The 20160-nt window shown below is 36.0% G+C and overlaps 1 protein-coding gene across 5 annotated transcripts in view; it reads left to right on the top strand.

Annotated features, from left to right (window-relative positions):
- PIK3C3 (phosphatidylinositol 3-kinase catalytic subunit type 3) overlaps nucleotides 1-20160 on the top strand; it is a 67007-nt gene that overhangs the window by 23328 nt on the left and 23519 nt on the right. For all 5 annotated transcript variants that reach the window (XM_066339382.1, XM_066339380.1, XM_066339381.1 and 2 more), the window contains 8 exons: nucleotides 1377-1482; nucleotides 2370-2486; nucleotides 4043-4174; nucleotides 6562-6690; nucleotides 7055-7124; nucleotides 7721-7785; nucleotides 10487-10571; nucleotides 11648-11722. In XM_066339382.1, the coding sequence (XP_066195479.1) occupies nucleotides 1377-1482; nucleotides 2370-2486; nucleotides 4043-4174; nucleotides 6562-6690; nucleotides 7055-7124; nucleotides 7721-7785; nucleotides 10487-10571; nucleotides 11648-11722 (779 nt within the window). The remainder of the gene's footprint in view (nucleotides 1-1376; nucleotides 1483-2369; nucleotides 2487-4042; nucleotides 4175-6561; nucleotides 6691-7054; nucleotides 7125-7720; nucleotides 7786-10486; nucleotides 10572-11647; nucleotides 11723-20160) is intronic.

The raw sequence follows: 20160 nt of genomic DNA, 5'->3' as shown, positions 1-20160 counted from the left end.
AAAAGTACAATAACCCTTAAAAATGAAACCTTCTGCTCAGTCACTTGTCATTGTAAAGCTCTGCTGTCCTTTAGCAATGGCCTAAGAAGTTAGTGCTACTGCTTTTTCTGTCTCCCCCTTGGACAGATGAGACACCTGCCCAATAAGAAGCATTACTCTTACTCTTTGTTTCAAGGCAGCGTTGAGAAACTATCCAGGACTTTTTAACAAATGGAAAATAGCATGTTTCAATTCATTATTTCCCCTTTTCCTTCAAGTTTAGTTGCACAGACTTTGGACTTTTATACAGACATTCATGAGAGAACAAACTATAACGCTGCATTAGCAAGGCACTAGAGGGAATCTTTAGTTACAGATTTCATTTGTGTTATATGCATTAATAAGTTACATATGTCTTATTCTAATGGTTGTAATATATTGTGCATTTATAAATAAGACTGCTTAATTCTGATCAGCTGCAAGTAACAGACCTCTAGTCTTGTGTCAGAATTACTCTGTCATAAAGAGATTCTGCCCAAGTACATAAGGAAGGTGTAATTCTTGCTGACAGTGTAATGTCCAAGAGAATGTCTTGAATTAGTCACTTTTGAATCCAAATGCAGTGTTTGAAAATTTACTGAGATGCTAATTTCTTCCGGTTTTTTAATAACGTTTATTGTATGTTTTCACTTTCTTGTGTGTTTATTGCACATTTTTGCTGGGTAGTACTGGGAGATACACTGACCAACAGAAAGAAAATAAATAAATAGCTTTCAATAAATACCTACTTTTTGCTTGTCAGTGCTGCAAGTAGAAATTTAGACAAAAGCATTCCAAATGACTGCTTAACATAAAAATAAATTTTCAGTGTATGTGTTCCAGATTGTGCTATTAAGTTTTGTATCTGATTCATAATTTTAGAAATGGAAACTCTGGCATGTAGACTCTGTGGAGATGCTTTAGGACCAATACTTTTCCTTCCACCATTTCTAATAGTAAAATAGGGAGCAGGTAAGGTGAGATTCTCCTTGTATTGTGGGTGGTCTTGAACAGCAAGTTTACAGCAACTAAATTATGTAGCAGGTGGTACCACAGTGGAAAACATGCTTGGTTGTACTTCTTGGCCAGAGTGTTCATATGATTTGGACTTCACTTGTGTCCTCTTTGAATGACAACTCCTTTCCATAAGTGAAAACCCACAGACATTTTGATAGACTCTCCTGATCCGAATGGAATTGGGGGCTATGAAATTTTAAGAGTTCGGCTGTTGGCTGGCTAAAGACCTCAAAGATCATCTTCATTTTTAGTTCCAAGTCTGTAATACAGGGCTACTGTGTTTCACTCAAATCATGCAGCTCCAAGAGTATGGTATAACTTGGGTTGTTTTTATGATGCAGGTATGTAATAGTGGAATGTGAAGACCAAGACACTCAGCAGAGGGACCCAAAAACTCATGAAATGTACTTGAATGTGATGAGAAGATTCAGTCAGGCTTTGCTGAAGGTAATGGCTCTGTGTGACGAAGTCCATAATGGTTTGGGATAATCCTTCCTTAAAAAAGGTGCAGGTGTCTAAGAGGATGAGTTGGAGTTCTTTTGTGTATGTATGTCACGTGCATTAAAATTTTATAAAAGCTTCCACTTCTGCTTGAATTTTGAATTTGTAGTAAGTTGAAGAAACTGCCAAAAAGGAAAAGAACATACAGAGAAAACTCATTCTTCTCTTTTGTTGCTGGCTCCCATTAGTAACATACTGATTCTAAAATACTCTGCCTTACACTGGGTCTAAAACCTTCTAAAAGCCTTGTGTAATCAATATGGCTTATTTACTATTTATTTATTTTAAACTCTTGTTGAAGTGCAAGTGGAGAGACTGATCTGGAACTCTGAAACAGCACTTGCTGATCCATGTGTCGACAGCAGAGGGTGCTGGATCAGCAGGGAAAAAAAACCTGAAACCGTCGAAAAAACGTCTGTGAATTGGAAGTATAGCAGATGTATGCAGCCTTTCTGGATTTTCATGTATCTCAGACTTAATATTATTTCCAATTTTAGTGTGGAGTTACTTGAATCTGACTCTTGTGCTTTGTAAGAGTGTTTTGCCATTTTCCTTACTAACTTACTTTGGCTGTGTGAATCAGTTTGTCATGCATGACTGTTCACCACTGAAATTGTTGAAGCAAATTGAAGTGCACTGTTAGGTCAGATAATTGATTGCCAGCTACAGAGACTGTGATTGTGTTTTACAGAAAACACCTTTTGAATTGATGGGAAATTGATCATTATTCACTTAACCTCTTAAAAGCCCATAGGTCGAAGAACAAAGGAATAATTTCTAGATAAAATAACTACAGAATGAGGAATTAATTCTGTTTCTTTTCATTCTCTTAGGGTGATAAGTCTGTCAGAGTTATGCGCTCGCTTTTGGCAGCCCAGCAGACATTTGTAGATCGGTTGGTTCATGTAATGAAGGCAGTGCAGCGTGAAAGTGGGAATCGTAAGAAAAAGGTAACTAAGGGATTGGAAAGCCTGTCTGTGGCTTAAATTTGACAGTGGGTAGGAGTGGTAGCCTTTCATTAAAGTCTGTAGCACTAAGATCTGTAACAGTTCTCCATCCTTCTGTAATAATTTTGGTTAACTGTGAACAAACTTTGGAAAGGTTTTGATAGTTCAAAGTTCCAAAGTGTGTTCAAAGTTTGTAGCTAGAAAACAGAAGAGGCCCTTGAGAACACTCATGAGGTGTTTTGACCAAAAAAAGATGTAAGAATAATTAAATAGTTGATGATATAACTGAATATGTTGTGGGGTATGTTGGAGAGTATCAGGTTATTGTCATGTGAGTAATATGCCAGGATAGATAGTGAAAATCATTTAGCAGAGAGGTTTCATTTGTTCCGAGAGCAACAAAGCTATTCTTCTATAAGGGATGTGTTTATCAGAACTCTGCTTTCTGTTGGGTCTTGAGGAAAAGGCTTTCTATTATATGTTTTAAGAATCTTTTTCCTTCTTAGCTGAGGTGTTTAAAATCTACCTGACAGGCAGCTATGGGAAAGAAAGTGGAAATGGCACAGGGATTTCTGTTTGTGTATAATCTTTCCCTTTGACACACATCAGTATATTTAAACATGTTTTCTTCAGTGTGATGGTTTCTTTAGATGCATGGGGTATATCTATGCAGAAGAGTAAAGCACTTATTCACAAAAAGTTAGGAAAAAACAGAAGGAAACTTTTGTATACCAGTAATAAAGGCTAAAAGACGAGGAGAATTTTTCAATTTGTAAGATTCTATTTCCCGCTTGTTCACTGGTAGTGTTCAGTTGTATATTCTTTTAGGAAATTTCTGTAAAACTAAGAAACACACTAAGAAGAAGCTTTTACTTTTAGATTGCAATCTAGCTAAGCAGCAATTAACCACTAGAAATAACCATTTCTAACAGTTGTGGGCCTCCTTGGTGTCTGTGTCTGTTATATTCAGCAAGGGAAAAGGCTAGAGACTTCAATGTCAAATGACCATTACTCTGTGGTACCCCAAGTGTAAAGTACTCAAAAATTAATGAGTTTTGTGTTTCTGATAACTACAGATGTAGGAAAGTAAGTCTGGAAATCAGATCAGGGCAAGCTATTGGCCTGTATTTGGTTCCTTGGTGGTAGGGAAGTCCATGATGGAATTGAGAGATAGAAAGTTTCTGAGTTGGATTTGAATCAATTTCTGAAACATAACTAAAATTTAATTTTGGTATGGAAAACAAATCTTCCTGTGCTTTGCGCAGGTAATTTAAAAATTCGGTTTTTAAGACTATATTGTATTTGGAAAATTAGAAAATTGCTTGACTGTACTAACACTAGGTGGAATATCTCCTTTGTTATTCAAATTACTGCAGATAGAGACTTTTTATTTCCCTATATTATATGAGTGAAACCACGATGCTTTGTATGGATAAAGAACTGAATAAATTGGATATTTGTTAGTAATGCATCCTTTGTTTATTAACTTCATATGTACCTAGTATGTATTTTATGTTTTGTGGGATTCTTTTTCTTAAACAAATTTTTATTTTTTTTAGAATGAGAGACTTCAGGCATTATTAGCTGATAATGAAAAGATGAATTTAGCAGATATGGAACTTATTCCACTTCCTCTGGAACCTCAGGTGAAAATTAAAGGAATAATCCCTGAAAAAGCCACACTCTTCAAGGTAAATGAGAGCTTCTGAATAGCTGAAATACAAAAAAATCTTGAGAGTCCTAAGCTTAGAAACATCAGATGAAAGATTTAAAGAGACATACATAGTCAAAGCAAAATGCAACTGTAGCATGCTCTTAAAGTGGTTAAACAACTCCTTATTTTTTTTTTATTTTTCAACCTAAAATTTTAAACTTTAAAGCAGCTTTTATTAGAGTGATACAGATTATGAAATTGCAAATTTTCCAAAATTTTGTTCCTGTATTCAACAGGAGTATCACTTTAAGGTCAAAAACATGCAAATGAATGCAGGTGTTCTGTGTCTTGTATATATATATATGTGGGTCTATTCCATTGCTTAATAAAGCTTAATTCATAGAGAGTGGAAAGCACTGTGGTGGTCCATTTCATGCAGTTGCAGTCAGCTGACAGGTAAATCCCATATCCCTGTGGTTGGTAATTCCTGAAACCAAACTGTAGCACCTGTTTGTGACCATAAACCAGCCGATGTACGGTTGAAAGGGCTGGGGTTATTTTGCTTATTTTACTGTTTGAAATGTAAGTTAATTTTTGTAGTGTAAGTTATTACCTGTGCTCAGTGGTGTTGGACCATTTTATAAATTTGCATTCAGTTCCTCTAGGTGACTGGAATGTAATTTTAGGATGACCAAAATTTGCTGTACAAGTCAGGCCTATGTCCAAGGAGGCCTTTGTCTGCCAGTGAAAAAATTCATGCAGGCTGCTGTGACAGCCAGTGTTAAATCTGTCATCTCAAATAGGTCCTAGACTTACTATCCATGGTAGTTTCATCAGACTCCTTGTTTACTGTGTTGTAATTTGAGTTTACTTAAAATCAGAAGCTAATAAGTTTTGCATAGTTTTCTACTAATTTTAACTTGCTCCTTTCTATATCAAGTTAGTTCCCTTGAAGAATAGGTTTCTGCAGTTGCATGCTCATGCACCTTTGGTAGGAGGAAACATTGAAAAGATTTTGTCAGTAAAGCAAACTTTTGCAAACTCAAACCATCATTTTGTGTGAGTATAATTTTAGCATTGGGGGTGTCGCTAGATGGACATGAAAGAAGAGCACTCATGCAGTCAGGTTGTCAGAGCAAATAGCGAGTATTTTTTTCCTTGGGTTTTTATAGATTTTGGACAATGACCAGGGATTGGGCACTGAGGTTGACACCTCTCCAGCCACACTGGTCAAACTAGAAGTCTATCAATTGTCCTTCCTCCAGAGAGGTATGTAAACATCAAGAACAGTTTCCAAAACGAGAAGGACAGTTGCCATAGCATCACTTAAAAGTCTGTGAGAAACTCTGGTACAAAAATGAAGACATCAGAAGCCTGAAAAAGATCAGGGCAACATTGGGGAAAGAATGTGGAGAAGATTGCTGGAACACGAACTAAATGTTTCCTGTCAATAATAATATGTGAAGTTCTTCAGGACAACCTCAAGGCAGTTTTTACATATTGATCTTCTGTAGCTATGAAAAAATGTAGGACCAAGAATGTGACATGTAACTTGTTTCAAAATCAGAGATTTTTTTTTTCCCTTCTCCTAATTATGACAGCTTACATATTTCCATTTAATATCTCATTCTGGTCTGTGGAATAAAAAACCAAATGTACTTAAAAAGGGAAGAATTACTAATTTTTGATGCCTTTGGACATCAGATTAGTTTTTATAGGACTATGTAAAGAATAATTTAGCCTTTACTTGTGTAACTTAACAATTTTGCAATACTTATTTGAAAATCTAATCTAGCTACTCAAGATTATTTTGCTCCATTATTTTTGTTTGGTTTTCTGTGGAGGGAAGTGACTTGGTCAGTTGCAATAGATTATATCATTCATATAGGTAATTGATCCCGTTTGACCCATTTTACATGGAAAAAATTGCAAACAATTAAATGAGCTTTCTCAAACAATAATGTAAAAAGGCACTTTTGCTTTTGCTAAATAGATCAAGAAAGCAGTTAATTGTTTAAGATGACTTGCCCCTAGGAATTCTCTGTTGCTTATTCTATAATTGTGTCACTTTTTGATCTAATCAGTTTAAATTTGTTTTGCTGTGACCTTTTGCATAGTGCTTCCTTGTTAATTGGAATTACATGCACACAGAAAAAAAACCTGAATACTTCTGTCCATTCCTCTTCTGCTGCTTGGGGGGGTGCAGAGAGGGAGAATGTATCCTTGATAAAAAAAGGAGGAAAGCATTAAGGTATTTTTCTTTTTAAAATACAGTTAACACTTTTGGTAATTGGAAGTGGTACACTCTAAACCATTGGGGCAATGCAACTATAATGCAAAGATTGTATTTCTAAGCTCTATTATAGCAATGTGGTAATACGGGTACTGCTGTGAACCAGTTTAGTAGAATATTTCCTTTTCCAGAGTGCCTTAATGCCTGCTCAGTTATTCTTCAAGACAGAAGATGGAGGCAAATATCCTGTAATTTTTAAGCATGGCGATGATTTACGTCAAGATCAACTTATTCTTCAGATTATTTCACTGATGGATAAGGTGAGAATTATTAATCTACATCCTTGTCTTTCTGTTTTCTTGATTTTCCTTGTCAGAAGCAAGACTGTTAAACACTGTTAATGCAGCTTATATTGCTGATAATCCCAGAGTTCTCAGATTTCTAGGTGGCCTTTTTTCTTTTCTATACAGACATGTAATTACCCCATGTAGATTAAGGGGGAAAAAAAGAAAAAAAAAAAAAAGAAAAAAATGAAAAAAAAAAAAATTGCCAAACAGGCTTTTTACTTATTATCGTCTTCAGTGAAGAACGGTGGAGATTGATGTCCAATACACATCCTTTTAGTAATAGAATCTACCTTTCTGTTGCATTCATCTTTGCTTTTGTATATTGTTTTTTTTCCAGCTGTTAAGGAAAGAGAATCTGGATTTGAAGCTGACACCCTATAAAGTGCTGGCAACTAGTACAAAACATGGTATGAGTATATTTATTTCCTATAAATACAGTATGGAGAAGAATCTCCTCCCTGTGTTCTTAGTGTGTAAGTCTTGTTAGAGTGTTTAATTCCATGACTTACAATCTGAAGTGTTTCGCAGGTGACTCAAATACCTTCATAAAAGAAGCCTGGTCTGGATTTAGGAGTATGTGAAAATCAGCAGTTACCAATCTTTGCTGCTGGCCATCAGTTAGCAGTGTGATCATGAATAAATAACTTAACACTCCTATTTAGAGATCTTTGCATGAAATTGAGGAGATAACAAAACACTTTAGATACATTCTGGATAATTAGCCATCATCTGATGCGTAGCCATCAACGTAGTTTCTCTCGTCTTGAAAACTTGTAAAAACACACCTTTTGTAGGTTAATTTTGTGTTGATGATAAGTTGTTTTGAAAGTATTGAAGGCAGGAGATTGGAAAATGGGACAAAAAAAAGTGTGGGGTTTTTTTCCCTATGAGAAGCAGTTGAATGACTGTATATTATTTCTGTCTGTTCATAAACATTTACTACAGAGTAGCTTAAAAGTTCTGTGCATTGGAGATCTTCTCTTTTGGCTGTTTTCTGTCTTAGGCTTCATGCAGTTTATTCCATCAGTACCAGTTGCAGAAGTTCTTGCTACTGAGGAAACTATCCAGGTACGTGATGGGGGAGTTGTAAATTGTTTTCTGATCAAACAGTGTAAGCTGAAGGCTTAGATCTTGTGCAAAATTCTCTTAGTGTCTCAGCTGTCAATTTTTTTAATTAGTTCTCTTTTTTTTTTTTATGAGACAAGTAAATAATTTGTTCATATAATTCCTGAAGCCTATTTCCCCTCAATGGTGGATGTATAGGTACTGTAACTTGGTTTTGTTAGCAGATTGTCTTAATTCTCATGGATTTGAGTGGGGACATGCAACTGAATAGGTGCACACGACTCATACTAGTTTCAAGCATGACAGGTAGCAGAACTCACCTGGTTGAGATAAATATAGCTGGATAAAAACATATTGCTATATGAAGTGAGTAGCTAATAGGTTTTTTAAATGAAAATGGAGCGTATTTATTTGGATTTGATTTGTCATGGTAACTTTTTTCCTTTTTTGTAGATGAAACTGAAGTTTGCAATTTTTGTAGCTCAGTAACTGTGGATCAAAGCAAACTAGGTCTCATCTATAATTTACATGTGTTAAAAATAAGAAGATTTAAATTGTTTATCATTTTTCATTATCATTTGCTTAACAAATCAGCTTACCAAATACTTACCACATATAAAAAATGCTTATCACTAATCAGTGACCAGCATCAAGTTACATAGGTTGGTTTTTTTGCCTTTCCATTCAACAGATGTTATGATAAGGAACATCTGCACAGTCAGTAATTTTACAGATTATAAAGTGCTTTCTTGACAATCCTTTGTAATCTTGGAAGTGTACTATTCATAATTTAGTTCATCACATGTTTTATAAAATAATATATTTAGAATGCCTGTGAAATTTTTATTTTTCAATTACTTACAGCATCATATTATGACTGGAAATAGGTGCCCTATTGTTTCAATTGCTGTGCCTACATAAGGAGCAATTATTCCTGTGAATAAATAGTGCGTCAAAAGAGTGAAATTTCCTGTGCTGAGACATGATAAAATAGCTGGGCATCATAGGCCAGTGAATGTAGGCGAATCCGCGGATGGCTGGGACAAGGAATTCTGCCAACCCGTATATTCTAGAACGTGGGTTTTATTGCAAAGGTCGTGGGTAAAAGGGCCTTGCCTTCAGCCACCAGCCTCGGCTGAAGGGAAGTCCCAAAGAGAGAGGGAGAAAGAACAGGAGGGTGTGGGCTAAGTGAGAAGGGAGCGAGAGAGCAAAGTGGCAGGGGGAAGAGTGCAGCGAGAGAGAGCAAGAGTAGGGGGAAGAGGGAGGGTAAGAGAATTAAGAGAGTTAAGACTAGCGGGAAGGAGAGGAGGAAGAGGTAAGAGTAAGAGTTAAGAGGTAAGAGAGTTATGAGAGGGAGGTCTTTGTTACGATACATTATATCTCCTTTTGTGATGAATATTCTGATTTTCAGTGACCAACCAATACAAGGCACAAAATCCTATAGAATCTACATACAGCCTATAAGAACTACTATGTTACCATACTGTGTTATATTTTAAACTCTAAAAATTACTCTTTAAACTTCTGTTTTGCTACATTGACCTTTGGATCCCTTAGCCAGCAGAAAGGGTTGTTTTCAGGTTATATAGTAACTAAGACTCAGTATCTTACAACTCAAAGTAAGCTTTCATTTCTATCCCGATTATAGGTTTCATATTTTCAGAATATTTTGCTAAGCAATTATATTTATAAGGTTTCCCTGATTCATCTTCCCCAACAAGTGAAAAGTAACTGAATACTTTTAAGTGTTGTGGAAGTTTGGTTTACTCTTTTTGGAAATGTTCATTTTGGATTTCACAGCTGTTCTAGTAAAGATGAGCACTGTATAGAACTACTACTTTAACTACTGAAAATTAAAAGGCAGTAAATTGGTGGTGTTTTGTTTTGTTTTGTTTTGTTTTGTTTTCCCCAACAAACCTGCAGGAAAGAAAAGGTGTTTTGGTGTTTCAGTGTTACTAACCTTCTATCAACAACCTTAAAATTACAGTTCATGTTTTAGAAGTTCATTTTATAAGTATCTTAGTTTTTCATTATGATTTTAGTAACTTGTATGCCATCCAGGGGACTACCACTCTTCCTTTTTCAGTGCTTCTTTAGATTGTACTTACTGGAAGAAACTTTGCTTAGGTTTGGATATAAATGAGTTTTCTCTTACTCAAGAAGATTAAGAGTTTTCTTCTGGCTGACAGAAGTATTGTTTGGCCCTGTCCACACTTGACAGGAAATCTGCATTTTCCATTTGATGACTTAGGCTTATTTTCTTTTTAAACTCAATAGCAGCAGTTGGTTTTATTGAGGAACAGGGAGACATGTAAGGATGATAAACTCTGTAAGAGCATTTCTAAATGTATTTATAAAGCAGGACTATTAATCCTGTTTTAGTTTTTGTGGTATGACCTAAACAGTTTGCATTGGAAGTATTGTCATTCATAGGTAGCTTTTGAGGGTATTGTTAATTTTCTGAAACATTTAATAAAGGAAACTGCTTTTCAATTTCTGTGTCTAGTGTAAGAATGTTTTGATTGAAATAGAATATAAATAAAGTGATATTAAATTAGATCTTATGAGATGTTTTAGGGAAGTTGGTAGTTTACCTGATTGTAATAATGGCCATGTGTGGTCTTGACTAAAATATCTTTTTTTCCTAAAGACCCAGTTTCATATCATGTGGAATAGCTAAATATCTTCATGGCATTCTTTCTAGAACTTCTTCAGAAAACATGCCCCTAGTGAGACTGGCCCTCATGGAATCAGTGCAGAGGTGATGGACACATATGTTAAGAGCTGTGGTGAGTTACAGTCTAACAGCTGTTGACTTCTTAGGTGAAGTCTGAAATGTGCAGTGAATCAGGTATTAAGATATTTCAGTTTAGGTGGCTTGAAACAGGGCACTGTGCATGTACTTTGCTGTCAGAAATGTGATGAAAAGAGTAATTTTAAGCCTGACATGTCACACACATCTGTTCTTGGTGGTTCTTAAAGGAGAATATGAGTTAAATACTCTGTCCAGCAATAGTGTTATCTCTGGCCTCTCTGTATTTTAAGTTGGGGCCTTCATAATGCAGGAATATGTATTTATATAATGATAAATCATCTGTATCAAAATTCTAATTGGTTTTGAAAACATTAGGCATTTGGGGGGCTGTAGTTACATTTGTATGAAAAAAAAAGTGGTAGTCTAGTTCATTTTCAGTAAACAAATGACTGTGTTAAAATACCACATTGGTTGTCCATAAAGTTAAAAAAATTGCTTCATTCTAGCAAATGAAAAACTAAACAAAGCAAAACCAGGCATTTAGGTATGACTCTCCAGTGTCTTCTCTTTTGCTTTTCTCTTTCTGATGGTGCAGTCTTTAGAACTGCTTCAACCTGTTCTAGTTAATGGGTGAAAGCAACAATTAAAACAGTTTGCTATTTATCACTGCTGATCTTGTGAATGCTGCTGACATGGATATCCAGGCTCATATCAATGCTCAGTACTTGGTTGCAGTGGCCTTAAAATAGCTTCAGTTCAAACCATGTACATTCACTTTGCTCAAAATATTTCAGCTTCTTTTGAAGTACATGCATCCCAGTAATTGAACTAATTTAGTTCTTTAGGGTTAGGCGTGTAACTGTACAGTGAGAAATTAAAATCTCAACAGTATTGATTAAGTTCCAGAGTTTTAGTACTTCAAACGTTCTTCATAGTGCTGATAATCTTGATTATTCTTCACCAGCACCACTCCTGCCCCAAGTCTCTGTGGTATATTTATTGCTAGTAAACTAGAGCTAAGATAATGTAATGCTCTGTTGTTAATTGTGTGGAACTTGTTGCTCTCCAGGAAAGGTGCTCATACTGATGTTTACAATTTACTTGTTACAGCTGGTTATTGTGTGATTACTTACATCCTTGGAGTTGGAGATAGACATCTGGATAATCTGTTGCTAACAAAAACAGGTAATTCTTTTTAGCAGTATAATTTTATAGCAACAGTTGTTTAATTTCTAATGTGTTGGTACTTTTTCATTTCATTTTCCTTGTGAATATAACCCTCTGAGTATTGCAGAGTAGATTATATTTTAAAATGTAAATTATATTGTCTCATTTAAGATAATATTTATTCCAGTGTATAATAAGAAGATGATTTCTTCACTGGAGAAAATGAAGGATTTGAAAATAAAGCTACTTCAACTATTACAATCACTGCTTTGGGATAGAGGGAATTTAAATTTTTTTCATTTGAAAGTGAGTTCGTGTATAGCTGTATGAGCTTCACAAAGCTTTGACAAATAACATTTTATATAGGGGAATGTTTTTCTGAATTTTTGTTTGGTTGATTTTTGCTTGCTTACTTACTTTCGAAATAGAGCTTCCCTAGGAGTCTGATTGCTTGGATACTTCATTGCATAGTGGTGGAGAATTAAGAATTGTGGTTAAGTGTTTATTATGAAGTGAAACTTTCATTGCATGATAAAGTTTAGAAAAATATTTATTCGGAAAACGAGGCCCATACATGTGGAAGACTTGTTAGTTACAGGTAATGCTGAAGCATATACTGCTTTTAACCATGGTAGTCTGTCTGAAAGAGTAGAAAATTAACAATTGGCTTTGATAAGGGTAAAAGGTCTTGCTCTAAATTCAAGGGGGAATGATTAAACCAAGTGTATTTTACCTTATCTGTTTGAAAATATACAAACAACCATTTAAAGATCTGTCTTGAGAGGTCTCTCATTTATTTACGGGGTTGGTTATAAATCTTTCCATAGCAGGCTCTGCTTGCATGCCGAGACTAGTAATAGTTCAGTGTTTTGATTTGGGGTAAAGTGCATCTTACCTGTCTGTCTGCGTTAAGAAGTAGAGCACAGTGGCTTTACTGGAAGAATTTGGGGAGTACAGCAGAGGGCAGTGCACATCCATCGTATATTCTGAGTTTGAAAACCCATGGTCTGCCACAAACTGAGCTTTTGTGAGCTGTCAAGAGAAATAATTATGTTCCACATGTTCTAAGTACAACAGAGACTTGTTACCAAGGCTTGTTTATTGGTACTGAGAATTGCTTAGCCTTAAGTTGGGAACACTTGAAGAATGCATGCTCCAAGTACCTCCTTCAAAATCATGTGACTCTATATGCATCTTTATTTGATGATACTTATTTAAAGAATTGAAGGTTTCCAGTAGGATAAGAAAGCTGGGTACCAGCTATGTGTTCACATATTTCTTATATATATCATTACTTTTTTTTTTTTTTGCAAAACCTTTCAATGTAGTGAATGTAGCCACATCTGTTAGTCTCCTTCCAGTAGAATTGGTGCATCATCTTGTAGCACATAGATGTCTGTGATTATACAGTATGACTTTAAATATTAAACACTAGATACAGAAGTTCATAAAAACATACTGTTTTTACACATTAGAAATGCGTTTTTTGGGTGATAAAATAACTTCTGTTTCTTTCATGACTCTTTTTTCCCTATAGTTCTAGAAATAGACTGGGGGTTTTTTTGTAGTAGTGGTCTTGAACAAGATATCTGGAATTTCAGTTTTTAAGTGCTGTATCATTGTACTTCCAGGACAGCTGTAGAAATGTGATTGGAAGGAGATGTGGGGAACCTTCATCAAAACATCTTTATCTGTCACTAATGTCAAAAATTGCAAAAAGGCTTGCATCAGTTTCATAAATGTGTCTTGGCTGGTAACCCAAAGGTGACATTATATACTCAGTATTTCATGACAGAGATATTTATTTTCTCCGAAAACAGAACTTTTTACTTCTCATGGAGCCAAAATGCATTTTTCAATTGCTCTATGTTTTAACATCTTGTTTCTAAAGCTGTAGCAGATACTACTGTGATTTGTAGATAATAAGACACTGTTTTTCAGCTATATGCTGTGGGTTATACCCACACTTCTGAGGGCAGAAACGTGGCTAATATTAACTAGCAAGATGGCACGATCAAGTGAGTCTTGAAAAATCAAAAAGGTTTTAATAAAGAAGAAAAATTCTCACAGCTGTCTGTGTAGCCCGGCTCGGCCAGCCCTCGCACCACGGCAACTCTGGTGGTTCTTGGCTGACCAAAAGCAGGGACATGGCGAAGGCAAGAGATAAAAGGCGGGACTCTTCGGAGACAGGGCTACAGAGTTTATTGGATCAGGGGGATCCTCACCCCAGGGCTCTGTGTCAGAAGAGACCCTGAGAACATGAGGGGAGGAACTTATAAAGGGGGGTGGGTCTCAGGGATGGGTACAGGTATTGGGTGACAAACCAATAACAGAAAAGTAAGGAGTGACTCTTAGCATGACATACAGGTGCAACATCAAATCATAACCAAATGGGAGGGGACCCCCTTGGTTCTGCCCAATCACTAGACACCTCTCGTGGAATTTTCTGGACGCAGGGAGAGGCTCCAGAGTGACTGACAGAACCAGAGGGTTATGTGACTAATGATTGACACTTAACAATATCTGACAAACAACTTGGGGATGAACCAAGGGAAAGGAAGAGGAGGGGGGTACAAAGAACAAACCATTTACATTAAACTTTCTGGAAATAACTCATAGAACAAGCAAAGTAAAATCCAAAACATGCACCACCACAGAAAATAATACAAAAAACAAAACCAAAGCCGAGTGCAGCACAGAGACAAGTCTCCTACTTGCTACACCACCTCAAAAAGCGTGGAGTTTCTTTGTTCTGTCTCTTTAGTACTTAACATCTTAGGTGGGATTTTTGGCCCTTGGCCCAATGAGATGAACAGCAGACTTGGAGTTGCATTCTCGGAGTCCAGTCCACACTTCTGTGCTGGCTCCGAGCCAATTACAGTGAGAAACCCACAGAGCTTTCCAGCTAATTCCCTGACATGTCTAAAGGTAAACTGAGACTCTTTCCCTATTTGGAAGCACCTGCTGGAGGTGTAGGGATTGCATCACCACAGTATGCCCAGGTTTAGGCAAAACCAGTGCCTCCGTTTAGGGTTACAGACTGATTTATATATTGAAGCTGGCATCTAATATAACAGCCAATGTTCCTTTTGTTGCCTTAGAAGGAAGATTTGGGTGGTTGTAAAGCTGGATTATGATATACAAGGTGTACCACGTTCAGTTAACCTCTGTGGAATATGCATTAGGCCAGTATATTGCAATTATGCCATGTCTTCCCCCAAGAACACTTTGTTCTGCAGTTCTTACACTCTCTGAATTGATTGTAGTCAGGATCTAGGTACTAATAAAATATCCAGACATAGATGTTTTTATATATGCAAGGCAGTCAGTATAGTCATAAGGAGAGTTAGAAAGTATTTCATCTTTCATAAACAAGTGAAGTCTCCTTTCCCATTAGAGGTATCTTAGAAATTTCGACTTGATTTATAGATAAGCAGAGGTTTCACAAAGGTCCAGGCTGTGTGTAGATACTGTAGGATAACCTAGGCATTGAAATGGCTTTCTTGCTATCACTGCTTATGTGTGTGTCTGACCAACTTATTTTCACCCTCCTGATGGCCATCTTATCTTTCAGTGACCTCTGGTCACATGCATGAAATTGTGAGTTCTCAGTATGAGTTCCCAAAGTACAGGGGCTTTGATCATACACTTGAAATTGCTCTGTAGCAGGAGGGAAAATTGCTACGTGGATAAAATTAGGTTATTAATATATAAGAGCAGGTCAAACACTGGGTGCTCAGAACCTGAAAACCAAATTTGCTTCTGGCATCATGTGTAAATAGGTAAAAGAACTGAGCTGTCTTCTCATTTAATGCTTAGAGGTAGAACTGCAGTCATCAACTGACACTACACTTATTCTTCAGTCTTGGTTAGAAAGGGCTGCCAGGGAAAGACAGCCAAGACCTGAACAGATTCATATATGAAATGACCTCCTATGTTTTTCAGTCAGAAAAATCTATCCCAGAGCAGGTCTGAGATGGTAGAAATGGAAAACCTGCAGGAATCAAACATTTACTCTGTATCAGTACCTAGACAAGTACATTGCATTTATTAACGTTGCAAAATACTATAGTATGTAAATTTTAAAAGATGTTTTTAAATCTTATTGGTCTTGATAGAGGGACATCCTTATTGAAAAAACCACAAAACAAAGCTAATGCATACTTTTGTGCTTTAGGTTTCTCTCTGGAACTCCATTTTCTGTGGTGCTTATTGCAAAAATAACATTATCTTTTAGCTTTTGATCTGCTAAAACATTTTCTTTTCTAGGTACCTTGAACAGCATTTGTCATCTAGTTATAAATATCAGACCTAATTTTTTTCTTATAATATGCCTGTATGGAATGTATTTTGAGAATGGACAGCTTGGGGGAGGGAGGTGAGTTATAATGCTTAAGACAAGCTGGGCTCTTACCATGGGTGACAATGTTAAACTTTACCTCCATCTGTTGCTGCATCTGACTTCAAAACCTGCATCCTGAATAAGTTCTTAAAAATTCACATTACTTTCACTGTTGTGTAGTCCTGGAAAAGCTGTAAGATGCTGCTGATGACAATTACTACAATAAATCAGGCATTCTGATTTTTTCATCATGGCAGTGGTCTGTTAGCAGAAGAGAAGTTTTGGCAGTAACACCAGAATTTACTGGGAAAGCCTCTAAAACACCCTGTCCATCCAGTCATATTAATCAGAGGCATTTTTATCCTATTGCTTCAAATTTAAAATAGGAATTCAGCTAGCATAATCACTAAATTGTACATTTTTTATATGGGCCAAGTGAAAATAATAGTGGTGCTTGAGAGTTACAAAGAAATAATGAAAATTTGGGGTGTTTTGGTTGGTTGTTGTTTTTTTTTTTTGTTCTTCCCAAACAATGCAAACAGAGTAGTTTGAAGTAATTTGCATTTTTACTGTTAAGAGACAATTGCCATCAGACTTACCTCATTTCAGTAATTGCATCTTAATTGCTCTGTCCTCTGCCTTTTGTTTAGGGTTTTCAGAGTTCTGTCTGGTTTTCAGTGGTTTTTCCTAGCAAAAGGAAACAATTTCTGTGCTACCCCATAGGAACTTTCTCCTCTATTAAAATCTAGGTATTAGCAGTGAAAGTGATGGGCAGATCACCCTCTCCAGCTGCAGTCAGGTGTTACTGGCTATTGCAAGCACCAGGTATCAATTTTTATTCTCTACAGGTCCATCCTTGACTTAATCATAGATCACTCTCAAGGCTGAAAGGAAGTCATATGGACTTTGAAATTCCTGTTGCCCTGACTGGTAGTCAGGGTAACTTCCATGTTTTGTGCCATATCCTTGAAGTGTCCAGTGGCCTGTACTCTTTATTCCATATGTTAGAATACCAGGTATTGAGTGGAAAAAGGTAGTCAAACTCATAAAATAAAAAAAAAATTAAAAATAAAGCTCAAAAGTACCAAACAGTATCAGCTTTTAGATTTTGAATTAAATGATTTTGTATGTGCATGCTGCTTACTCCTGGAAGCTTCTTATCTTCTTCCAGTCAGTAAATGCCTTGTGTCTTGCTTTTTCTACAGTAAAATAAATGGAGGGGGCTGGGTGATTTCTAGTGCACTAGTTTCAAAGGATGAGATCTGTTTCACCTGCTGTCTTAAGTAACTCCTGGTTTTAGTTTAAGTCATGACTGAAACAAACAAACAAACAAACAAAACCTCACCTTTATGCTTTAGCACTCATTTGGGAAGGGTAGTAAACCAAAGTAGAGGTCCAGTTTTGTCTGTAATTTATAGGCCTGTCTAAAGATTAGGACCCTTTAAATTAAGACATAGTAAATCAGAAGAAGTTGGATCATGGTAAAACGTGGTGTAAGATATAGAAGTGTATGTGTTGTGACACACTGTATATTGAAGGAAGGACATGTAATTGTTTGTACAACATGGTAGTTCAAAGTGTTCAGAAAAAGTAGTGTTGCATAAAGTTCACATGAAGGCTGGATTACTAGGAGGATAGGTGATTACTGTGTATAAATATCGTGATATGAGCTGTATGAACTGTTACAGGGAAATGAGTGATACAGGTTGTAGAGAGACCAGCCCTGGGGATACTCAGAAACTGTCTGGACATGGCCCTGGCACCTGGTACTGGGTGCACCTGGTACTCTGTTCAACCAGAGAGTTGGACTAGATGTCCTCCAGAGGTCCCCTTATTCTTGCAATTGGAGTTATGCTGAGTGGAAATTGTCACATTCATTAATATAATGGAAGTGGAATATTCAGTGTAACACCCTGATACAAATGGCACTTGGGGTGATCACTTGAGATAGTTGCAACCCTTTTATCTAGGTATTAAAAGACTTGAAATCATTGAGTTTATTAACTTGATAAATTTATTATTTATTAGCATAAATAAGAATATAAACATCACCTGCTTTCTGTATTAAGTATATAGCAAATTTAATTTGGCCAAAGCAGGCTTGTTCTTCACTTGTTCAGTTGTTAAGTCCTGAAGTGTAGCACAGTCAGTTTCCACTGTAGAAATCTCCAGACCTTCTGTGCTCCCTTATGCTGCTCCAGGTGTAGCATCTTTGTGCAGGCACCAGGGAGAGTCTTTTGTCCGTGTTCTGTAACATGGGGTGCTGGTTTAATTGATCTTGCAGAAGCCGAATTAAAATTAGTCAAGTCTATGTTTAGTACACAGGTTTGAAAGGTTGTAAATATATTTATTTAAATGTGATCTTGTACATACATTTTAAGTCAGTTTAAAAATCAGCTGAATGTTGAAGTACAGCTAGAAAACCTATAATGTTAGTGGTGGATGGCCTCATCTCACTTTCTAATTGTCTGTCACTTAATTATTGAAATATTTTTGGATGCTTTAGATGTCTTTGTTACCAGTGTAAATTATTAATTATCATCTTTTATTCCTTATCTACAGGGCAAACTGAAAAAAAAATGCTGCTTCAAAAGTTACTGTTTTATTCAAAATGTTGTCTCTTGACTCTTCAAGGTGGCAGGTTTGAATAAATGAACAGAAAACAGGTCCCCAAAACTATTTAGTTAAATATTTTTTCTAGCTTAATGGTTGAAGGATTCTTTAAGTGGTTGCTTCACAAATCTGATGTACAAAAGTAAGCTCTAAAAGAATCTCCTGTACCAGCCCAGAAAGAATGTATTAAAGGCAGGCTTTTTTAATAGCACAATTAGTTATGCAAAATGTAATGGTTGTGGCATTTATCAGTCAGCAAACACTTTGCCCCTAATTCAGGTTACTTGTGATCTCTCTTTGAAATTGCACTGTCATGGAATTTGTTTCTTGGATTGAAGAAAAAATGATTATGACAAATCTCAAGAAGCCTTTTCTATTGATACTACATTATTATGCAGTGAAGCAGTCAAAGACAGGTGGTTAACTGAAAAATATGACTGCTCCATTTTTTTCCAAATCTTAAGACATTTAAAATGAGTACAGATTCTGAAAGTTAAAATACCCCATAGCAAATGCACCCCTGTATGTAATGCTGCTCAGTTCTGTAATTCTGAAACAAGACTTATCTTCTGTGCTGTCTGTATTTGTCTGTATAACAATCATGCTAATAATTTCTACCTTCCTGTTTAAAAGATCTTCTATCTTATATCTGTATGCACATCTGCAATCTCACCATCTTTTTGTAATGTAGCTGTGATATGGCTCAAGTCATTGCTTAAATTACACATTCCAGATTGAAAATACATTTGCAGAACACAATCAGAGACATTTTTTTGCTTACCATGGACAGTATTTAACTGAGTCAAGATTATTCCTAAAAAAATGGCTACCAAAAAATTACTAATTATTTTATTTCTATTAACATAATTTTTGTGTATTTATTAAATATTTGTTCTTCAGTTAATCTAAATATTTTAGGTTTTTTGAAGTTGCTAGTAAACTGAAGTTTACCAAGGGAAGTTCAGCTATTCATTTTGCCACCAATAACATCTCATGCATAGTTCAGTAATATTGGAAGGGAACACTGAATTCTGCCCCCAGTAATGTGTGAGCATTATGGTGAGCACAGCAGGCTCTTGATAGGAAGGGCAGTTGCCTTGTGCATTTGAAGAGAGGAGGCATATACAAGTTTTTATTGAGTTAATGCTGCAGAAGTGTTCTAAATGCAGTCAGTTAAACTGAGAAGGGAAGGTAGTGATCAAGTGATGCAATGCATTTTAGTACTGAAAAAGGATATGACAGACTTCTTGATGGATTTGAAATCCAGTTTCAAATTCGAAGTTGAAGTGATGTTTCTTCAATGTAATTCAAAACCATTGATAATTTTTGACCCTACTTGAACAACTCAAAAGATTTTTGAAACAGTATTGAACTCTTCTTTGTTGATCAATGGCTTTAAAAGGTTGTTTATAGGATTATGAGTCTTACTTTCTTTTTTTTTTTATATGAGCTGTATGTTAAATTTACCATATGTCATGCCAACAACCAAGTGCAAAACACA

Source organism: Sylvia atricapilla, chromosome Z (genome assembly GCF_009819655.1).
Source record: "Sylvia atricapilla isolate bSylAtr1 chromosome Z, bSylAtr1.pri, whole genome shotgun sequence".
Taxonomy (NCBI): domain Eukaryota; kingdom Metazoa; phylum Chordata; class Aves; order Passeriformes; family Sylviidae; genus Sylvia; species Sylvia atricapilla.
Note: the sequence above shows the minus strand (reverse complement) of the source record. Positions and strands in the feature narration are given on the sequence as shown.